General features: G+C 41.4%; 1 protein-coding gene across 8 annotated transcripts in view; it reads left to right on the top strand.

The window, feature by feature from the left end:
• Positions 1–9,196, top strand: part of MKX (mohawk homeobox) — a 49,497-nt gene extending 40,301 nt beyond the window's left edge. For 6 of the 8 annotated variants that reach the window (XM_065666640.1, XM_065666642.1, XM_065666644.1 and 3 more), the window contains 2 exons: positions 6,411–6,444; positions 6,560–9,196. In XM_065666640.1, the coding sequence (XP_065522712.1) occupies positions 6,411–6,444; positions 6,560–6,746 (221 nt within the window). In that variant the 3' untranslated portion in view covers positions 6,747–9,196. The remainder of the gene's footprint in view (positions 1–6,410; positions 6,445–6,559) is intronic. The other 2 variants (XR_010609938.1, XM_065666646.1) reach the window with 2 other exon arrangements.
• Positions 9,197–13,762: the final 4,566 nt, after the last annotated feature.

The raw sequence follows: 13,762 nt of genomic DNA, 5'->3' as shown, positions 1-13,762 counted from the left end.
ACATAAATCGTCATTATACAGCTTGTTCATCTGAAAGGATGTAACAACTGATGACAGGTCAGTTGTTACACTTGGTGTCACTGTGAAGCCAAAGGAGTGAGGTAACAGGGCTATGGGGGTGCTTCATTACAAGCTGCTCCATAGCCTCCTCCTAGAAGAAAGAGAGTGCAGTGGTAAATGAAAACTTTGCTGAAAAGGAGTTTTCTCTGGAGCCTGGGCCCAGAGCTCGTTCCTGTGAGTTTCTGAGAGCTCTCCTCCTCCCACCCGACAAAAGGACATGGTAATAAATCTTTGTCAGTAGAAATCCGGTACCCTGCAGAGATCGGACCAGCTGCGATGGGTATCATGCGCACTCCCGGGTCACACTGCCTCGCTGTGTCTGCAGCTGCAGGTCATCCGAAACTCCAGTGGGGACTTCCGTCCCTCCACCAAAGGGCTCTGCTGCACAAGCACTGCCAGCCCCAGCCGGGTGTTCTCACACAAACCTGCCCAGAACAGGACCTGCTCTGGGCAGGAATGGCTTCACAAAGGGCAACACTGAGCAGGTCGCACATGGAGGTGGCCTGGGGTCTGCAGGAGGTCAGCCACCAGCGCAAGTCTGGGGAACGTTTCTGTATGAGACTGTGGTTTGGAGTCTCTTCCAACGTGAGCTTTCCTGTCTTGCGCTTATCATCCTTAGCAGGTCTTATGTTCCTGAGGAAACCTTTGCAAAAGACAAAGGGTTTTAAGAGTTTCTGTGCTGGATCGCATGAGTCCTGTCTGTGTGTAGGAAGTCTTTGGTAGTGGGGTCACTGGCTGAGCAGTATCCACATTCAGAAACTTGTTTGTCTGTTCACATCAGGCTCAAAATAGGAGCCCTGCAATTGTAAGCATTTGAAGGCCGACTCCTGCTTCCTCCAATTCAAGCTAGAAGAGCTGAAGTCTGCTCTTCCGGGTTTCTTCAAAAGATGCTAGTCTTTGCACCAAGATTAAATGACATTTCTCATAAGACCATGGACTCTGGCCTGGTGCTTTGGGCTGGAGTTTCCTCTCCCTTGCACTGCTGAGCAGACTGGGCTAAGACACCTTCCCTCGCCACATGTGGGTGAATGTTAGTGATGTTCGATTCATGGTTTTACTTTGGGATCCTTAGGGAGAAAAGGAGCTGTGTGAATGCAGAAGAGTGCAGGAATATTAGCTCCAGTTAACCCAGTTTTGTTCTTGGAGAACAAGAGACCTGAAAGTTGTATGTGCCATGAAACTGAGGTTTGGAAAATACCAGAGTCAAGGTGTGTGTGTGTGACCTACAGAAATACCTCATCTCACCACTAATTTACTCACACATGTAAACTTCATTTGTCATTCAGCTGCCCCAAATTATTTCCTGTTCCTCCCTCTTTTTCCTCTTCTTGCTTGTTTTGAAAATGCTGGTCAACACATGTTAAGCCAGAGTCTCCAAAACCAACAAAAAAAAGTTCAGGAGAGGCAGCAAGAGAAACATCTGAATAGCATTGCCAATTTTAAAATGAAGATAAGTTACACAGAACCTTTTATTGAACCAACAAATATTTTATAGTGTTCACCATTTAGGGCCAGCAGTTCTTTTTTCCCCTTCGTTTTAAGCTAGAATAGAAGGTGTGTAATTCATCGGGAATCTGTACATGTTTAAGCGCCTTTAAGAAATATTGTGGTCATGTGGGGCTGATCTACTTTGTCTTGACTGCCATGTCCATTTTTTCCCTGCTACATAATGTTCTGTACCCTTCCCTCTCTGTCGCATTCCCTCATTCACACGTTCTTTCCCCTGTTGGTTTCAAGCCATCTTTGCTTTGTCAGTGTTACCTGATAACACAAAGCAGAGTTTTAAGCCAGTTGTTGCAGTTCAGCTTGAGCTGTCTGTAACACTGTGTGGGGGGAGCAACGTGGATGCTTCTTGGTCCTACGTAAGTGGTTGGTCTTTCCTTTGCTGCTCCCAGCAGGGCCTTTAGGTGAAGTCAGTTCATCACCACACACGTGATATTCTTAGTTCAGAATTCTTAGATCCAAAGAATAAAATGTAACTGTAATTAACATTATTTATCACACCCCTGAAGTCATCCAAGTATATAAAAGTTACTAGTCTGGACTCGGCAAACGCTGAAGGTCTGAATTGTTCTGAAATATTTGAATGTGCCACAAACACCACGTAGCCAGGGAGCCTTTGTGTGTTGTAAACTGGAGAAGGCATATGTGCTGCAGCATTTATGCTGTGGCTTTCTTACCTCATACTGGATGCAGTGTGTAAAAGAGCACTGTATATATACTTAGATGTGTATCTTCTTGTGAATTATTTGTATGTTAGTTTGACAACAGTCAGGTGTAATAGCTATTTACTAGACATACATGATGCAATTGTCCAGTTTGAGGATGATTGCCTGCAAGAACCCTGGGGTTTATTTTCTTTGTGTGGGCCTTTCTGACAGTGGCAGAACAAAAGAAAACATTTAAAATATAAGAAATCTTGGAAAATTCTGCTCTTAAATGCTTTTGAAATGGTCAGAGTATTGCTTAGGTATGTTGTGTTTGGACTTCTGAAACTCATTTCCGTCGGCGCTAATATGGGATTGCAAGCTACCTTGCAAGAGAGCTGTCAGGATCAGCCACTGACTGTTTATGAAGAAATTCTGTGGTGAAAAAAAGAAGAAAAATTGCCACATATATTATTAATAATTACGTGAGTCCTGACAAATCCCATACTGTATCACAAAGCTGATATTGTCCAGTGACTACACTCTTGGCACTGCATGCTACAGTAAACTGTATACTGAAAACTCATACTGATGGAAAGGTATACAGGATTCCATTGGTAAGTGATTTATAGTGACTTCCTATTATAAACAAGAGGGAACAAATATCCCGCCTTGCTGGTTTCTTTGGACGGCTGTTGAGAGCAGAATGAGACATTCCTGGCCAGGCAAAAGCTGATTTCCTGGATGCTTGCAAATGGGAGCAGATTGAAGCACCAGAAAGTGAGATATAAATGACAGTCCCTAATTATAAATGATTAAGTTTCCATTTTCATGGTGCTTAAAACTTTGCAGTTGTAAGGCAAACAATCACTGGTTTATGTGATTTCAAACCTTGTAACTAAAAGATGCTTCTGATGTTTAATGTCAAAGAGACTTCCTGTATGAAATGTATGCTGAAAGCCTACCAACATCCTTTAACAAGAAGCACATCGCTTCCTGAGACAGAGCAAACCACCTTCAGCATCAGCTTCTTTTTGGGTTTCAAGTAATAAATATGCTATTGAGCACAACTGCAGTTTGTTTCAGATAGTTATGTGTGCTGGCCAGTGGTGTGCTATTAATGAACTTCGTTGTACATCCTATCAAATAACAAGTTGTGCGATGGTCAAGGAACCAAACACTTTCCATATTGAGAATGTTGGTTTTCAGTTTACTCATGAAAGACTCTTGCCAAAATGTTGCTTTTACAGTTGAAGTATACTTTGCAATTGCTGTGCAGGTATATCAAAAGCTTTAACTATCCAAAGCTTTAATTAGTAGTTGGGGGTAGATCAGGTAGATCACAAAAGATGAAAAAGCAAATTGCCAGACAAGATTCAGCTTTTTTTCTTGTAATTTGATAAAATCTTGTCCCCTGTGGTCCCTCTCTGATCAGTGAAGAGCCAGACATGGCCAGACTGCATTTCTACCAGGCTGAGCTAAGCAGGTAAGGCTGTAGTTACACCACCAATTTAATGTCCAAAGGAGAGACACTGTCCTCCCCTCATCCAGCTAACAGCATAACCACATGGATGATAATGCTGCCCAAAGGGAAACAGTGGGAGGGGTGCCTCTTCTAAGGAGGGCTTTGTGGTCTGGTTTTGAAGCAGAACTCAGGAACATTGGGGTGTGGTGTTAGGTGTGTTGAAAACACTTGGAGGACATCTCCATTGTTTATGAATGGAGTCTGGACAGCTAGACCTGGATAAAGATATATGACTTGGATGGCATATTTATGGCAAGTGAGGTGAACCCTACCCTTCCTTGGGAGTTGGATCAATTTGGTTTGACTGGCAAGATGTCAAGGAGAGCATGAGGAATGGTCTTCGTCTCCCAATGTGGTCATCCCATCCAAAAAAAATGATGGTAACACTTATTTCCTTCACTAAGGGCTGTTCAGACATACGTGGGCTGCTTGAATGCTATGGTAGTGCAAACTGGGATATGCCGTCAGAGGTTTGGTATAGCAGAAAAGGATTTTTGGCAAGAAAAAGTGAGCCTGTGCTTTGAAATGATGGATTTTCAGACTTCATTGTACTAACTTGCTTTTACAGCACTTATTAGCAAGAGCTTTGCAAATTATCAATGATGGTTTTACTGTAACCCAGTTTCGAGTTTCTTTGACATAAATTATTTGTCTGGAAAAACATAAAATCTGAATGAAGTAGAAAAAAAGAAGACTTGTAATTCAGGAAAAATCTTCAGCGAAGTTAAAGAATGGGTAGCTTTCTGCTCATGGATTTTATTTTTTAGCTTTGCTACTGCTTTTATATACCCTGGGCAAGGCGCTTTCTTTTAGAGCTGGCTAAACACCAGTAAAAAATATTTGCAAATACTCCTTCAAATAAATGCTGGAATTGGAATGTGTGTCACCATTCACACCTACTTTCCTCAGAAGTTTGTACAAGCAATTTTTTTGTTCGTAGGAAATATTTTCCAACAGCAAAAGAAACTAACAGATGCTTGAGAGAGGTGTATTTATATCCAGGTTTGCTCTGGCAACGACGGCCATTATTACTTGCCATTTCCATTTCTATACCTACTGACCTATTCAGTCTTAAAGCTCCTCTTTAAAATTGTCTCTGTTTAGAAAAAAATTAGGCAAGGCTGAAAAGTTATTTGTAGCCAAGTACAGCATGAAGAAGGAGACATTTGGTGTCATTCAGTACCTCTCTCTGGATCGAATGTTTCTTTTTCCCTTGGTTCCCTCTCCTATGCATAGGTTGAACTTCCCCCTCTTGAGTCCTATTCAAGCACTGATCTGGGAGAGCCTAAGAGATACTTATTTAAGATGCACTCTTTTGGAACAAAATGCAAACCTTGGTTGCTTGTGGACATTTATTTATAAAGCTGTTTTGCTTTAGGAGGCCTGCTAAATCAAATAGCTTGGCAAACATCTAACCTAAGAAATTACAGCTGGTCTCCCTGAATTTCTTTGATGGGACTGGTCTTCAGTGGTCACTTCCAAGTGCTGGGCTGTGTGTTTGGGCTGAGCTGTTTGACATCAGCTGGCTGTGTGAGAAAATGGGCTGCTGGCCAGAGGTGGGCAAAGTCGCTCCTAAGTGGAGAGCTACCAAGGGTTGCAATGTACTTTGAGATCTCTTCCACAGGAAGCTCTGTTTAAAGATAATATCAACTTTTAATTTATCATCTGATGGAAATCTGGCAATGAGGTGCTGCTCATAAGAGGTGCATTACTTTATGAGAATTTATATTGCATTTAGGGGCTTTTGGGGTTCTGTAGCCTCTTCGTGCTCATGCCACTTCTGTTTCTTTTGTTTAACTTGTTCTCCATAGGTATTGCAGTTAGGCATCGGCTTCTTGCTCCTTTATAGTGAGTTTCTGTGTCAGGATAGCAAGCCCACTGAATCAAGCTTATACATTTCAACCTGGTAAATATTTCTGGCTTCTCTGCAACGTGAGGACTTAATGAATGAACAAATGTGACTCTTGATGGGAAAGTGTAGCTTATGCCTGTGATGCAATTTCATCCTTGAAGGCTGCTAACCAAATGTGCTTGTTACTTGTGCTCTTCTCAGCCTGCTTCTGTGGCTGAGTCGCAGCCTGGCCGAGGGGTGCATTAGAAACCACACACATCATGTGTAGATGGGTGAAAGTGCTATTTTTAGTGCTTACAAGAAGGTATTCACTGAGGGGCAACGAAGCTGATTTTTATTTTTAGTTTTGCAATTCCTTACATCCTTGTGATTTATGTATTGAAAAACTAGCTCTATCACCCTGCAAAATGTAGGTGAACCTCCAAAACCAACTTTATTCTCACTATGGTGAGATAACCTTTTCCTGCACATAGATTGGTGTGGGATGCGCTGAGCAGGGCTCAGCACCAGTTCTGCCAGCACAGTTCTGCTGAGGCTCAGTGAGGTTCTGCTTCACCAAAGCCTATTTCTGTAAGGTCATGTCTCAGGAACCTCCCCACAGCATTTCTTTTGACATGTGCCCTGCTCCAAGCTCAGTGCAGATGTCTCCAGGCAGACAATTGCATGAAGCTGGCCCTTTATATGTGATAAAACAAAAATTTTATTTGGAAATCTGCTATGAGTTTTGGAATTAATCTTGGGTTAATTTTCCATATGCCTATTCCATGAACTTGCTTGGTTTTGAAACTATTAAAAGAAAACAGACATCTTTTTTTCCTGTTTTCAGAAACCCTGGAGAATGGACCAAATAAGTGTGAAAGGTGAGTAAAGGACTTCACAGTTTTCCAAAATGACTGTTGTTATTATTACACTTTTCCTGACATCACATAGCTTTGTAAGCTGTATGTGTAAATATTTGTTACTGCTTGAATCTAGCGCAGCTAACAGAAAAGGAACCAGCAAAGATGAAACATATTGGAAGGAGATCAACGCAGCTATGGCCCTAACGAACCTTGCCCAGGGGAAGGATAAACTGCAGGGAACTACCAGCTGCATCATTCAGAAATCATCACATATATCAGAAGTAAAGACTGTTAAAGTGCCATTAGTTCAGCAGTTTTAAGAGATGGGTCCTGTTTTCTTTTTCCTGTCAAATGGACATTTTCCTTGCAGGATCAGTTTTTCAGCAAAATCAGATTCACGGCTACGAGGCAAATGTCGAAAATAGGTCCCCTTTAACAGTATGGTCAGTTGAAAAAAATAATGTTCCTTCTGACTCAGACGTTTTCATTGTATTAAATGAAATGTTCAATTGCTTCTATAAAAGGCATGTAAATTATAAAAAACTGTTTTTATCAAAACATTAACTTATTTTATGTTAATCAAAGTGCGCATAAGATGTTTGCATTGCTATTACAGTAAGTGCCTTGCTTTCAAAAAAATAAGCTATAACGTGGGCATAGTATAACAGTATTATGCCTCAAAATGACAATGCCATAATGCTTAAACTTTGTATATTATTCCAAGTGGGCTTAAGCAGCCTAGGGCTAAAATCATTACTGCTGGAGGCCCTGGAGAGTTGTGCTTATTTGACTTCTACAAATTGACAAGTCTTAATGGAGTTGTTACATCATTTTCTCTCTCTTTTTTTTTAATCAACAGTGTTATAAAAATTGTACAGTATGTTTTGTCAAAGTGACAATGAGGTTGTTATGCATGTTTCTTACCTGTATATGCAGTATATTAAAATACCAAAATCATTCCTTTGAAAAGTGCAATACTCTAGAACACACAAATTTAGGAGATAATTGTTCAGATTATTTTGAACTTATACATATGCTCCCAGCTGTGTTGCTCACGGAAGATTTCCAGTTGTGAAGGTTCTAACTAGGCTAGCTGCAAAGTCAAGTTGAATTTCTATAATTTTAAAGCTTTGCTAGTGACTTACTGAAATTTTGATAGAAGTACAATTAATTTTTTCTTGTATAAAACTAAATCTATAGTGCCATTTATTACTTGCAGTGGAGCTCAAAAAAAGTTTCCATGGTGAAACTTACAACTTTAATGTGGTTTAAACATTTTTATTTTGTGTGTACTGCATAAATTAGGACAGTTGATTGACAGTTTGTGTTTCAGTGAGAAAAAGCTATAATATAAACTTATCAAAGACCAAACTAGAAACAGAAATGGGAAACAAAACATTGAAAAATCTCAGCATTTGAGGTGGGAGGGTTTTAAGTGGATACTAAACCATGTATTAAATGTCATGTCTCTAAACTTGACTGCTGTTGAGTATAATAACAGGCATAAAAACCAGGTTTATTTTTAAGTTTTATTGGGAGGTGTACAAGTTATCCTTAAGTCATATAACAATAGTCTAATGAGGTTTACAGTGCTTGAATAAACAGTGGCAAAGCCAAAACCAATTTATACCGAATCAGTTACAGAAAACTGGAAAAGAGCTGATTGTTGCTAGGATTTGGATTTTTCTCCTGTGGGTATCCTGTCAGGTTTTTTTCCTACTTACCCCTTTCCTTGTTTCTCTTTTTGGTGAGCCATCAATGGACAAGACATGACTTTAGTCCTGCTCCCACTGAGTGTAATGGCAGAACTCGCACTTCAGTGGAAGCGAGACTGTGCTAATGATGAAATTAACTTGCAAGTAGGGGCTGTCTCAGTTGCACTAAAATAGTCAAGATACATTGCAAATATCAGCCTTGGTGTGATTCTTAGGAAACTTCTTAATGTAACATAACATGTTGTTGGGTTTGTTTAGTGTACAATGAAAATTATTTGATATGAAAATATTTTGTACATATATATTTTTACTTTGTTTTCTAAATTGCTGATTTGCATTGACTTAAAGTGCCAAGCAAGAAATGTATGTCATGACTGTATGAACAGTTGAAGTACATGTTTTACTGACTTGCATCATTATATGTCTAAGATTCCATGACATTAATTTTTGATACTTTACTGGATTTTGACATAATAATGTGAGTTTATAACTAATAGCAGAGAGCTAATACTTCACTTTTGTTCATACTATTATAAGTTATTCTGGTATTAAATATTTTGTGACAATAAATTGATGGTTTTGACAAACTTTTCTGTTTGAAGTATTCACAGTGTTTTTGTCTGTATAAATGACAATGAAACTTGTCATGTAAAAAAGGTACTTTTGAGAACTTCTCTGGACTAAAGCTGGAGAAGACAAGCCATTGTATAAACAACTTGTTCATGGGGTTTTTTAAATGATCAAAGCACAAAGAGTAATCTGTATAACTCATCAAGTGGGGTTTAAATTTAAGAAATACTTGACATAATTTCTTGTTACCATTTCCTTTAATTTATTTTTTTTTCTACTGCTGCTTTAGAGTTTTCTGAAAACACAAATTCTAATGAATTACATGTGTCTTTTTTTAACTAACAAAAGTCATGATCAGTGCTGAGCCAACAGCTAATGAAGACTCAATAATTATTTATGATATTGGAAAAACAAACATTATTACTATTGCTCTTCTTTCTTTCAACATATGTAACCATTTTAGTAGAATAAATAACTGCAAACAACATCTTGTTGGTTTGAATTAAATATTCATTTATCTGTCCTTAGTCATTTGTGTTTCTGGTTTCCTGCTGTAGTCAGGCTTTCTCTGTACCAGGATACAAGGATGGGATAGGGCTAGGGTTAGGGTTAGTCCTAGTGCAGTTATATGAAGCAGCTTAGCATATCCTTGATATACAGAGGAAACCGTAGCTAATCATTGTACTGAGTCACTGGAGAAGGTACACGAGCTGGGAAAGACTTTGGTCATGTAGGAATCTTTTATGAGTACAGGGATCTTTTATGAGTACAGGCTATGTTTGTGTATAGTACCGTGTATAGATACGCTCTGGCTGTGAAGCCTTGGTGGGGAAGGAGATGCATTCAGCCCATCTAGAAGGTCAGTGCTCATAGTAATGAGAGCCCAGTGCAACTGGGCTCCTAACTTGCGTGCCTCAGCAAAGTTCCTCCAGTTACATGGGAGGAGTGATAACTAATGTTTTGGTGGGCACTTGGCACTTTCAGGTTTTATGTACTACTAATCTGTGATACTGTAATATATGCACACATCCAACATGTCAGTGGGTTTGAGTATTCAGTTGATATACAAGTTCCTGACGGAATATACAGCCTGATTTTTGCTGCTGGGAATGCATAGAAACACCCATATCCTAATGATGCTGAGCTTCTCAGCATCCACTTTGCACCCAACTCTGACATGAAGAAACCAACTCATTCTGCTCCCAACAACTATTAACATCATTTGCAAGAGCTGAGCATTCCCAGCCTGTTACAAACCATTGAGAGTAAGGGGACCTTCAGTTTTTCCAGCTTGCTCAGTAGTTAGAATATACACTGGGACCAGGACTACAGTCTCCTCTTCCAGCATTGTACAATGGCTACAGCCTCTGAGCTATAGTTCGCTTTGTGGCCTCATGCTCTCAATTGGTGGCCTAATATATAAATGCATACACCAGGTGAAGCAGTTCCAACAGGAAGACTGAAAGCAAGTCTCGGGAAAATATATAGGCCATTTTGAGGACATTCGCTAACTTGGTGACCTAAGTTTTAACTAGGGCTTTGGTAAAGAATGACAGGTAGACTTGGATGCCCACATGCAAGTAGATGAAATAACCACTGCACTGTGGCTTAGAAGGAGAAGATGGGGAAGGGAAGTTGATAGCACCTCTGTACTGTGCAAGGAAGAATAGATTTATCTTAGGCTAGGGGAAAGGCTATATGGGCTTAAACCTGTTTCTCCAATATAGCTTTGCTCAGCTAATTTTTCATTATGTGCCCTGGCTTTGATGAATGATGTTTTTACTTAACTGTCTATTTCAGTGGAGATCCACACCACCAAATGTGAGATGCTATTGCCGGAAGCAGCCTTGATTATAAAAATTAGTGGGATCTCTGATAATCACAAGCTTTTTGAACTCTGCATGCTCTTAATGCCCAGAAAGCCCTTCTTTGTACCCCCTGCACCATCCCCAGCAGTGGGAGAGACTGTAGGAATTGGTCTGCATTAGTTAAAAGGGAACCCCCATTGGGGAAAGGAGTTTGTGGCTGCCCTAGAGAGGCTCTGGAGTACCAGGGAACTGCCTTGACACAGTGGGCGAATACTGGCTTAAGGAATCACCTGGGGCTAGTCAGGGCTATCAGGTATCATGCCAGTGGGGCACAGCACGCCCTGCCTACCAAGGCACTGCCAAGCAGTGAGGCTGTAACCGCTGAGCTCAGACCCTCCTTCAGGAATCCTTCCAGACACTTGCAGGCTCAGTGATGTCTCTGTTTCTTTTGGTCTTGAGGAAGCGCTGGGTCGTATTTCCCTGCATGGCTTCCAAGGGCTGTAGGAGCTGGGTGTATCTGCTGATACAGATACTGTGTGGGGTGGCAGATGAGAGTGACTAGTCATCCAGCCTTTCAAAGCTGCACAAAACCCCTATAAATTGAGCTCCACCAGGTCTATACGAGTCTAAGTCATAATCCCTGCATTCAAAAGAGCACTGAGGACCTCAAAGCAGCCCTGGTAGAGCTGGGATCCTGGCACTGCCAGGAGAGAAAAGCAGTTACAGCAGCAAAGCTTGTCATTGTTCCTTGGGCTGTGTACTGCCTCAGGTGCCCACTTTGCTATGTGGCAAAGGGAAGGGAACAGCTGTCTTCTATCATGGCTTTCTCACACATACCAATGCTTTTTTTCTGTGAAATCTCATGTTCTGCTATGAAGACTTTAACTCAACTTGTGCTTCTACTCAGCCCTTAGTGTGACTACACTTTTTAAAATCCTGGCCTGTTACTTGAAGGAAAATAGTCTGGGCTTGGCACAGACTGAGGACACCAGACCTTCCAGTACTTCACAAGCAGCTCTAAATTGCACTGGGCACCAATTTGGTGGTCACAGTGACAGCTTCAAGAATGACAGACCCCTGTTGTATTCCTGTGTCGGTATGAACAACCTGTGAGACTCTTGGAGAATTAGAAAGAACCTCAAAGGGATCCAGGCTCCTAGCCTAACAGATTCAAGCATTTCTGAAGGTCTGAGGGAGAAGGCATGTTTCTATGGCCAAGTGCAGGCAGTTGCATGCCTGCTCTGAGCCCATTGGACAGAAATGTGGCATGGTTCAGAAACTGGGTAACCAAGTTTGGAACCAAGCTCCAGCTCCTACATGAAGGTTCCTAGCAGAAGCATGGACTGGACTCAACACAGTGCCAATGTCTCTGCAGCTTTTGGACCATTGCCTGTTCTATGCCTTCACTTGTCCACTGCTATGTCCTCAAATTTCTCTGTGTTTTGGTTCACATTTCAAAGAGGATAACAAAACTGCTCTGTATTGCTGAGCTGTTGTGCGTAGAAGGATGCTGATAGCTGGGAGCTGCTCTGGTAGAATGTCTACCCAGCCTAGGAAAATGAAGCATGATGGAAAGGGCTGAATTGCCTGAGAACACTGCTTTGACACACTGCAAGGGAGGCTACAGGGATCCAGCCTGGATGTAAGTTCATGTTGTACAAGCTGGTTTGCCAGTGTCTGGGTGTGCTCAGTCTCCATCATCATCATAATCGAGACCCAAACTCATGGCTTTCACAGTGCTGGGTGGCTGAGCCAGTGTTTATTTTTGGGCCCCATCTTGAAACTCCTCTTGTTTAACAAGAAGGAAGGAGGTTGGCTAAAATACAAGTACCTTGTGAGAAAAGGGAAAAAAAATGAAGTGGAAAAGAGAGATGAATGCCTAATGCAACAGAAAAAAAACCAATCCAAACCTCCTTAATGTTGGTGTTATGTCAGCTTGGGTTATTGGCAGTGGAAGTGGTTATTGGCAGCGGAAGTTAGACCTGGCTGGAGGCTAATATAACTTGTGCACCTGACTTTTTAAAAGGAGCTGAGATCTGGTTTCTTTATGGATGAGCTTATTTTCATCCATAGTGTTGGTCCCTTCTTCATATTTCCCAAACTTTCCTTTCAGCCTGTTTTGGACTCAATTCTCTTTCTACCTTCCCACCTGAAAAGTCTCCTCTGTGCAGACAGCAATGTGATCCTTCCCACCAAAGTTCATTTTTCTGGCTTTGCAGTTTCTAGGGCCATATAGTGAAGGATGTATAATTCAACAAGGTGGCACTCAATGACAAAGTCTGGTATCTCCCTTCTCCTAGCCTAGGGCCAGTGAACATATGAAGTCTCAGGAGTGTGCAATAGGGGCTCTTCAACCAACAAGCTTTGCCATCTATCACTTCACTCCTAAGTACTACTGCTTTTGGCTATCTTAACTCCCCAAAGGACTGTCAATTTAACCGTAACTACCTAAGAACTGCCAAGTCTCATTTTATGAGCTGCTGTTGAGAGTTTAGCTATTTAAGGCTGATTTTAAACAATTTTTATTGGTACTTCGTGGCATGTGCCTGATTTACAGTGCTGTAAATAACCACAAATTAGGGATGTTTCTTTCTTTATGGTAAAGGCACATTATCTTGAGCATAAGAAAGATAGTTCGTTGGTGAAGAACTGGAGTGCAGGCCCTTTTCTGCCACAGGCTTCCTGTGTGAGCCTAGGCAAGCCTCATAGAATCATAGAATAGTTAGGGTTGAAAGGGACCTTAAGTTCATCAAGTTCTAACCCCCCTGCCATGGACAGGGACACATCACACTAAACCATCTCACCCAAGGCTCTGTACAACCTGGCCTTGAACAGCACCAGGTATGGAGCATTCACAGCTTCCTTGGGCAACCCATTCCAGTGCCTCACCACCCTCACAGTAAAGAACTTCCTCCTTATGTCAAATCTAAACTTCCCCTGTTTAAGTTTTAACCCATTACCCCTTGTCCTATCACTACAGTCCCTAATGAAGAGTGCCTCCGCAGCATCCCTATAGCCCCCCTTCAGATACTGGAAGGCTGCTATGAGGTCTCCACGCAGCCTTCTCTTCTCCAGGTTGAACAGCCCCAGCTTTCTCAGCCTGTCTTCACACGGGAGGTGTTTGGTTCATGCATAAAAACTGGCTTTATCCCCTGGGGATGCTTTAAGCATCAGGGAACGTACAATGAGGATCTCATCTACAAGACATCCCTCACTGCTCACCCTGATGCTATAAGGCTGCCA

This window comes from Lathamus discolor, chromosome 2, assembly GCF_037157495.1.
Source record: "Lathamus discolor isolate bLatDis1 chromosome 2, bLatDis1.hap1, whole genome shotgun sequence".
In the NCBI taxonomy this organism is placed as follows: domain Eukaryota; kingdom Metazoa; phylum Chordata; class Aves; order Psittaciformes; family Psittacidae; genus Lathamus; species Lathamus discolor.
The sequence above is the reverse complement of the archived record's forward strand: the minus strand, read 5'-3'. Positions and strand labels throughout refer to the sequence as shown.